General features: G+C 38.5%; 1 protein-coding gene across 1 annotated transcript; it reads right to left on the bottom strand.

Annotated features, from left to right (window-relative positions):
• Positions 1-126: 126 nt before the first annotated feature.
• Positions 127-9,881, bottom strand: LOC129788146 (uncharacterized). The gene is made up of 6 exons (XM_055824173.1): positions 9,846-9,881; positions 8,955-9,143; positions 4,295-6,872; positions 2,738-2,870; positions 2,385-2,519; positions 127-2,321 (listed from the first exon to the last, which is right to left on the bottom strand). Exons 1-6 carry the CDS (start codon positions 9,869-9,871, stop codon positions 2,308-2,310), a joined length of 3,075 nt encoding a protein of 1,024 aa, XP_055680148.1. The 5' UTR covers positions 9,872-9,881; the 3' UTR covers positions 127-2,307.
• Positions 9,882-9,912: the final 31 nt, after the last annotated feature.

The raw sequence follows: 9,912 nt of genomic DNA, 5'->3' as shown, positions 1-9,912 counted from the left end.
TGAAGAAATGTTAAATATTTGTTAATCTTCCAGCAGATTAAAAATTCACTGAAATCAACTAAAACACGAGAGAATTTCGAGAATTTAATGTTAATTAAAACCAACAAAATTAAAAAGACTTTCCCATTCACTTTGTAAACTAATTTTATTTTCTCTTTTTTTTCTTTATTAATTTATGGCAAGTGTGTAACATATTTTCTATATTTGTTTTATCTGTAGCTCTAATCGCGTCTAAATTAGTTGGTGTTCCACTTCGTGGCCAACACCAAGTATTGTAATCGTCGGAAAAACCGACCACCTCAGATCGGGCTCAAACTTGGTATGAGCACGTTTTAGACATCCCACATTATGAAAATGGTGGTGGAAAAATTTTGTTCCGGCCGGCCTGCCGGCCGTCCTGCCGGCCGGTCGCCCAAACTTTGCTTTATAGCTCGAGAACAATAACAGATAGAGACTTCGGGTTTGAAGTTTTCTATAGAAATGTGGGTGTAAAATTTCATTTTTTTGCATTTTCAAAATCCAAGATGGCCGCCGTCCGCCATTTTGAACTACCGTCAACCACTTCCCTTATAGCTAGAGGTCTGAAAGTTTAGTATGTTGTAGAGCTCAGTGAGATGTTTTCATCGATAATTCATACTTGAAAATCGGTCTAGCCGTTTAGCAAATATGGCGGCCTAAAGCAAAAAGTGTTTTTTCAATATAACTCGAGAACGGCTTGACCGATTTTGACCAACTTAGGTTCAAATGAAAGGTTTCAAGAAGCCCTACAACTGTCTAGAACATTCCGAGTTCCAAAAATGTCCGCAAGAGGCGCTAAAATCAAAAACAAAAATTGCCTAACTTTAAGGGGCAATATCTCCGAATCCCCATTATCGATTTCCTTTAAATTTTAATATGTTGTAGCCTGACTTAATATCTTTCACCAGTCCGAAAATGAAGAAAATCTATGTCACCGTTTAGAAGATATAGCCATTTGAAAAATTCTTGAATTTGAAAAGTTCTAAGAACCATATCTCCTGAACGGCTTGACCGATTGTACTCATCTTTGTATCAAATTAAAGGTTTTGCAAAACTCTACAACTTTCTAGAACATCAGAAACCTCTAAGACCATTCCTTGAGGACAAAAAGTGTAAAAAACTGTTTTGGTAGAACAAAAATCCGCCATTTTGTGTTCTGGAGGTGACCTTGAAAATTATTGAAATTTATGTTAATTTATAGCCTGTTTTAATACCTTTCCAAAACTAGTCAAGAAATTTCTGTAGGTCTTATAGAACCAGAGATATGACCATTTTTATCCATCAAATTGTTGAATTTTACAAAAAAATTAAAGTTGTCTACTAATCTGCTCACAAATCGCATTACAACGCATAAACAAACTTCTACACGTTGTGGGACACCAACTCTTATAACTGGACGCGTTATGATTGACTTTTTTTAGTAATGTATTAAAAATTTTTTGCAAGCATTTTTTTTTGTAAGAAAAAGACGATGAAAAATGTGATGCAACAAAACTCCTCACTGTGTGGCATTTTTTTCTTCCTTCTCTGCAAGAACTTCTTTGGTTTTCTTATTTCGTTTCTTTTTTTTTTAATCTCATTTCTTTATTTTTTTGAACGTTTCTTTTTTTTTTGATTTTCTGTGTTATTGTCGTTATGCGTGCTTCTATTTAGTTTTTTTTTTATAGAAAAGAATCTTCAGCATTTTTTTCATATCAAATAATTTGTACAACCTATCGCTTAGTTTTCATTTTTTCTCTTCTTTTTTTTTATAATTATATATTGAAAAAAACAAACAAAAATAAAATAGAAAGTTTATTCTTTTTCTTTCTTTATTTCTTTATATATAAATTACGTCCTACTGGGAGTCAAAAAAAGGCTACAAATTTTCCATTTTTTGAGGGTTTTGCTTTGCTTTTTTTTATATCGCTGTGATTTGTTTTAAAAGCGAAAAATTATTTTTTTTTCTTTACAATTACAACAATACTTTAATCATACTTAAAAAAAAACTTGTGCATTAAATTACATTCTAAAAAAACTAATTATCCTCATTAAAAAAAAGATATGTAAAACATTTTTAAAAAAATTATCATCTGGCTTATTCTTTTTTTTTTGTTTCTTTAAAGAAAAAAATATGTTAAACTAATTTAATAAAAAAAAAACTTTTGTACACTATATTACAAAGAAAAAAATGCTTTAGCCTAATATTTTCTTTCTTTCTTTTTTAAATCTTGCAAATTTTATCAAAGATTCATTAATATCAAATATATATAAATAAAGTTTTCCTTCTTCTGCAAGCCCAACAATTTATTACTGGGGAGGACCTAGAAGAATTAAATAAGATAAAGCTCTCGAATGCAGAGAAAAAAAAGAAGCCAAAAACTCACCATTTAAATCACTCAACTTCATCTTGGATGGATTCCTATAGACGGGGATGCCAATGGATGCCCCTTGGAGGCGTCGTACCTTCGCATCAGACGGCTTAAAGACATTCTGGTGCTGCTGAACAAGTTGCTGCCCACCTAAAAAGAATCCCATCAAGATCTCCAAGAACGCTCTCTCTCTCTCCACTCTTTTATCTCATTTCCCTCCCCAAATATTTACACACAGAAAAAAATCTTTCGGCAAAAATTGAAAATTTCAAAGGAAAAATTTGAAAAATAAATATTCAAAAAATAAATAAATTGTCGCAAGGAAAGGGAGACTCCCCATGCGCTATTTCAACCATTAAAAATAGTACTTCTGAGTCTCGCCTCGAACTCCTGCTGTTGATGATGATGATGATGATGTCCCATTGGGGGCCCCTCCATACTACCCTCAACTGCCATTGGCGATATCACCGAGTCCGGTTCAGAACTCGACACACACTGCACCTATACAGAGGAAAAGCCAAGAAGAAAAATATTTAACGATTTTTTCTGCCAAAAAAAATTAACCCAGAAAAGCTCTTTAGATAATATTTGATAAGATATTATTATTGAGAATTAATGCAGTGTGTCTCATTTTGAAAGCAAAAAACGAAATGTTTTTAAAATTATTTGAAATGTTTTCCTGATTTTAGAAAATAAATTGGTGCAGTTGGTTAATTCGGTTCACTTAAAACACGAGTAATTTCTTAGAGAGAACTCAAGGTTCATGGGTTCAAATCCTGCTGTGTCCTTCTAAAAAAAAATCTTTTTTGCAACTTCTTATAGAATTGTACAAAACTTACAGAACGTAATTTTTTTCTTTTTTGGGTCGTTTTACAAATGTCTTCATAAGATGTTTTTGATATACTCCTGCTTCAAATTTTCCATATCTGAACAATAAAGAAATTCTAACCCTTCCAGTGAAACGTTCTTTCTAGTTTAGCTAATTTTAAGACTGGAAATTATTTAGAATTAATTTAAATTTCTTGATAATTATATTTTCAATTAATTTCCTTCGTTAAAAACATTCTCTTCATTCTTTCTTATTATTTTCATCATTATTTAAATAAAAAATCTGTTAAAATATTTGTGTTTTTAATCGATATCAATCGTACGTCAGACACACGAGAAAGCTTAGAAAAAACTAACAATAGGCGTATTAAAATTAATAAAATATCACATCTTAAAATTGACTTCAGTAGATCGTAGGGTTTAGAGTTTTGAATAAGTCTGTTTTTTAGAACATAATTTTAATGATTTTTACCTTAAATTTCTTTCTCAGTTTCTATTTAAACTTTGTTTTTACAATTTTAACGTCTTTTTTATGAAAATTCTCACAGTTTGTGAAGAATTAAGCACTTAAAACTTGCTGGAAAGTCAATTAGAATTAATTTAGTTCATTTTCTATCAAAATCTCATAAAAAATAAATTAAATCGATCAAATTGATCCAAAAAAACAACTTTTTTTTTTAGGAAAAATCGATATTTTCTTAATAGTATTGAAAACAAGTCGAATGAAAAATTCGTAAAACTCAATTTCTTTCAATAAATATCAAACAAACAAAAAAATCTCCCTGCAAATGATGCATTACGAATGAGCCACACTGCATCACATTATTCATCTCACGATTCATTATAATTTTAATCATTTTTTCAATTTGCAAATGTCCCCAACGTTAATGTAGGTAATTTATAAGCAAAAAAAAGTACAATTAAATGCAAATATGGTTGCCAATAAAATGACAAAGATTGATGATTAACCCTTTCGCGTCCAACGTGAAAAATATTTATCTCAGAGGAGATTTTTCAAGCAAATCATCTTCTTCGACTTCTTCAAAACTTTGAATTAAAAATTGAAGAAAAAAATAAAAAGAAATAGAAAAACTCACCATGTTGCTATCGCTATCAACACTCCTCTCACTTGCTGGACGATCTGGGCTCTGGGGGCTGTATGTTGTTGTATCGGGAGGTGATGATGTTCCCTGATGGATTGTTTGATGCTGCTCTTCCAACTCCATCGGTTGTTGTTGTTGCTTTTGCTGCTGCTGCTGCTGCTGCGCCCCGAGGAGTGTTGTCTGTTGCTGCACAATTGTTGTATTTTGCTGCACAAATGTTTGATTCTGCTGCTGACTTGTTTGGGGCACCATTAGGCCCACTGTCCCTCCCCCGGGGGTACTGTAGATCTGCCCCAGCGGACTCACTTGCCCATTGCCGGAAACAATGAACTGTTGCGAGGAATTAGGGCTGAGGAAGGCTGTTTTTGCCGTTTGCGGACTTGGGGCACGCAAAACCATCTGCTGCGGTTGCGTTAGGAGATTCTGCGGGACATTCTGGATCTGCAGGAGGGTTTCCGTGGGTGCTGGTGTCACCACAAGACCCGCCGGGACGAGTAATTGCTGCCCAATGAGATTCACCGGCTGCAGGATTGTCTGCCCATTCTGATGGACAATTATTTGCTGCTGTGGCGCCGCTGTGGACGTCGTGGCGCCCTTGCCGGCTGGGACAATTGTCAACTGAGACAGTTGGCCCCCGATTTGATAGGGCGCCTGGGCGGCAGCAGCTGTAGCCGTGTAATGTGGTGCCATCTGTAGCTGCGGGGAAATTTGCGGTGAAACATTCTGTGGGCTATTCATATTCTTCCTCTTCTTCACTTTGCGCTGCTGCTTTGCATCCGACGGCGACAACAACACCGTCCGTTGTTGCAAATCCATCAAACCCCCATCATGCAGTGCCACGGTGGACGTTGCAAAATTCCCCGTTGGCTGCTGAACAACAAATCCACTCGGGAGTGTATTTAGGACCATTGTCCCATTATTTATCAACTGATTAACACTCCCACCACTCTGTATGACCTTCCCAGCTGCCGGAGACATTGCCCCCGTGGGGAGCATGTTGGAATTATTGAGAATCACCGATTGTACCTGCCCAGCAGTGCCGGAGTTAACAATAAAGGAATTCCCCGCATTTGAAATAATATTCTGCCCAGCTGGGATGAGATTCTGCCCTCCCTGGATGACAACATTCCCACTCGTCCGGGCTGTTTGTTGACTCACCGTCTGCTCCGTCAGCCCATTGACAATCTCAATATTCCCCGAAAGGATGCTCCCATTGACAATTTGCTGCCCTATTTGCGGATTATTTATCACCAATGTATTCCCCGGATTAATCATCTGCCCCGCAGCAGAGGAAACCTTAGTTGCACCCTGTTGCGTCTGACTGGCAGCTGGCATCACCAAAAATTGCCCCGAAGACGTCATAATGAGTTGATTTGTTTGAATTTGCCCCCCAGCATAGCTCTGTGTCGCCTGGAGATTTTGCCCGGGAGCTGTACTCATAAATTGCGACCCAGTCCCCTCTATTCGTCCCACTTGACTCGTACACGTTGTCGTTGCCGCCTTCCCCGCTAAAACCGACGTTATGGTGTTCTTTGACACCGTATGCCCCGTGCCAACGGCCCTCGGATACAATTCCGGCGATGAACTACTCGGTAAATCATTACTCGTTGTTATCATACCCCCCTGAACGGGTTGACGAATCTCCGCCGATGGGGATGCCCCATCAGCACCCCCATAGAACGCTGTACTTGACGACACGGGGCTCTCTTGACTTGCAGCACAAATCAGCGTCTCCTTCCGCACAATGGTGCCGCCGCCCTTTGCACTCGATGCATTCTGATGATGAATCTGCACCATTCCATTGGGCAGATGCGTCACTGTTTGCCCTGATTGCTGAATCGTCACCACCTGCCCATCCCCCAACGTTGCCCCCGGAGGAGTTGTGTTGTACACCCCCTGAATTACATGCGGCGCCACTTGCTGCCGAACAATCTGAACAGTCCCCCCACTGTTGCGAACTTTAATCTGCTGCCCACTCTGTGTCTCACTCCCCGGCGGCGCATCCTCCGTCTGCTGCCCCCCATCGAATTGCCCCCCAAGCTCAGGGCTGTGCACATTGAGGATGGAACTGTGCAGAATGGCCGTCTGATGGTCCAAATACCCCGTTGGATCATCCTTAAAATTCGGCCTTTTCTTCGCAATTGTACTCCGTGTCCGCTGCTGCTGTAGCCTCTTCTCCTCCTGCCACGGTGGATCACGCGGATGTAGCGGCGGTACACGCTCAAATTCCTGCTGTCCAGCATTCTTCCTCCACGGTGGTGCTCGTGACAAGGTTAAATTGGACAATTTACCATCACCAAAGGCTTGACCACCTGACTGTGGTTGATGCTGCTGATTGTGCGGATGATACCTGCCATCCTCACTCTTCACATCAACCTCCTGACGCAGACGCGCCGTGTGGAGGCATGCCCCCGGAATTCGGGGCACAGCCTCGGCGTGACACTGAGATTTCGGATCAAAGTTGAAGTACAAATCCGGACGCAGTGGGCACGGAAGGCCACATTTGCACGTTCCCGGACGCAAGAGGTACTCCTTAACTTGCTCAAGGGATTTCAGGGTCTCCCCGCTGGGGCTGCAAACGCAACAACAACAACACCAACGTATAAGACTTAATTCCCACCTTTGATTAAGATACTTTGGGGGAATTCAATGGAAGATTCTGACTGATTTAAATCTTTTCATTCCTTCGCAAATCCTAAGATTTTTGGTATTCTGGGAAAAATCTTATACCTAAGATTTTGATTTTTTTTTAATTACATTTCTAGAACTCTTCAAAGATCTTTCTGAATGTTTTCTTTATTTTTCTTTTCTAGAACGACAATAGAACGATTTAAAAACTTGATCTATCAAAAAATTAGAAAACTTTTTAAGTTATTAAAAATAGATAAATACTGTATAAACAATTTATTTTGCACATACAGTCACCTACGGGATAGACATTTAACTTAATATGTATACTCATTTAATCAAAATAAATTTTAATTTTTAACCTAAAAAAAATCTATCAAAAATAGAAAAGAAAAAATTTTTATCAGACCTCTAAATTTCATTTTATTTTAAAAATATTTAACAATAGGTGTCAATCAAGGTGTTCAAAATTATTTTATGAATAAGAAAAATATTTTTGAAGGTAAATTTACCTTTTTTGTGATTTTTAGTTTTTAAGAAAAAGAAACTCTTTAAAGAAAATGAAATTATGTATGATTGGAAAAAAAATAAGATAAGTGTAGTTTTTTTTTTAAATTCAGTTGCAAAAGGACCTAACATCCTTAACCATGCATAGGATAGGCCTCATTTGGATCAAAAACCTAGCCTGGGAGGCCTAACACATCAGGAATTTAAGGCTTTTCTGCTTATTTAAAATGATTTCCTTTCACAAAGATTATTATTTTATTTTAAGCGTTTCAGGTTAGTTTTCAGAGCTTATCAGTTAAGGAATTAAGTTCTTTATAAAGCACTGAAAAATGCCGAAAGCAATGAAAAACCGAACTATTTCTTTTAAAGAAAAAATAAATAAATTTTTCTACTTTTAAAGATTTTTCCTATTTTGTAGGTCCTTCAGTCAATGTTTTCTTCAATCTCAATTGTTAATGAATTTTTCATTGCCTCTTGTATGGTTCATATTTCCCCAGTTTCTCCTATATGTGGCGCCCTGAATAGGGGGCGCCACAGGGCTTTGGTCATCTCCCCCAGTAACCTCCACCCTCGTAGTCCTCAACTAAAACCTACAGAGCACTTTCACTGCGCAGCCATACCCGCACAAGGCTGAGCTCCGACTAACACTACTCTCATCATCCCCTCTTTACTACTCTCATATAATTACTCTCTCAGTGCTCTCCTATATTCTCTTGAGGATTCTCGTACTCTCTCTCACCTATTTGAGGGTTTGTAACCTGGGGGCATAAGCCGTTGCCGAGGGAAGGGCAGTCGTTACAGTTACCGCCAATCTAAAGGTACTCACTCTATGAGCTAGGTTAATATTCCCTGGATAGTGAGTCGGGTGCTACATATAGAATGAAAATTAACCAAACTACATAAACCCCCTGACTGAGGCACCTTTTAAAATCAATTAAATCTTCACTAAAAAGCCATTTTTTCATACTAAATTCTTATTGGAATTTTCCTCAAACTAAAAATCAATGAGAATTAAGAATTTTTTTTGCCAGCAAAATTAGCAACTTATTGGAAATGTTCTCAAGTCCCCTAATCCAATTATAAGCTGCTAATCCTCTTGCTAAACTTCACCTCCTCCTTCTTAACACACTGTATTGTTTCAAATTTTGATTAATCAACAAATAAATTGAGTGAAAATCCCAAAACTTTCAACCCTCATCTGAAAGTTTTTTTTTGTCTTTGAGCTCTCGCTTTTGGACGACTTTTGGGTAAGAGATTAAAAGGTCCTTTTGCCAAGAGAGAGAAAAGAAAAGAAAAGAGGCCCTGCTGGCTGACTTCCTTGTGAGATTTATGCCTTAAACTCGGCTCCCTTGAGGGGCCCACAAACAAAGGAATGAAACATCTGTAAATCATTCAGCAGCAGGTAGAAAGGGGCGCATTCTTCTGAGAAAATGTCTTTCGCTTTTGCTTGTTAAAGGGACAAGAGCAGAGGATTCTCTTGGGGATTGCGTAAGTGAAGAAAATGAAAAGTGTGGCTTACCTCACGTATGCAATGTCTCCCTGTGGCGGTGTTATGAGACGCACCCATGTTGGGGCTTGATCCTGTGGCTGGGAATGACAGTGAATTTGACGCTGAAGCTGTACACCCTTCGCGGATACACTACCGGCGCTTTTTACTGAACTTGCCATTCTCCTCTTCTTCTGGACTTTCTTCAGTTTCCAGGACGTTCTGCAAAATGGACATAAATTCCGTGTAGAATTGATTGACCACACACAGAGAGAGCTGAGCAGTGGAGTGAAGGACAGAAGGTGGGACAACACGCTTCCTGACCGCAAAGCAATTTGTCTTCCCCGAAGGGCCCATCGTAAAGCAATAAACGCATAAAATTCCTCATTAGCGTCAACAAAGGGTGTCAATAAATATGGAATTTGTGGGTTCTGGGCAAATGACCCCATTCTCCTGGCTAATTTGCAAATAATCCCAGCTAATTGGTCAGTCCAATTGGAAGCCCCATCTGTCCGGAAAACTCCCTTCAAAAAAAGAAAACTCCAAAAGGGTTACTTTCTCTTTCACCCCAATGCAGTTAAAAAGTGAATTTCCCCTGGAATTTCATCCTCAATGCATTCTTCAGTGTTTTTAGCTGCCTTGTGGGGGTTGTTTGCACCCCCAAACCACCCATTGAGGGCTCACAGAAAGAAAGAAATTAATCCAATTGATCCACTTTTGTGTACTGGCGGGGGTTTGGGAAAGCCCACAATTTTCATCGCTTTTCACCCATTTCCCACGACAATTACCACGTAAATTCCACACCAATCTCATCTGCATCACCCTCACTTGGAAATTCACCGGGAAAATGGGGAAAATTCACACTTTTCGCACACTTTTAGCGGAATTTGGGGGAAATTGTTGTATGAGAAAAATAATTTTTACCTTCCGCCATACTTGTTTTCTGTCATACAAATGTCAAATGTCAAGAATGTCTGTACTGGGGAAAATA

This window comes from Lutzomyia longipalpis, chromosome 1 (assembly GCF_024334085.1).
Source record: "Lutzomyia longipalpis isolate SR_M1_2022 chromosome 1, ASM2433408v1".
Taxonomy (NCBI): domain Eukaryota; kingdom Metazoa; phylum Arthropoda; class Insecta; order Diptera; family Psychodidae; genus Lutzomyia; species Lutzomyia longipalpis.
This window is presented reverse-complemented; position numbering and strand designations above follow the sequence as displayed.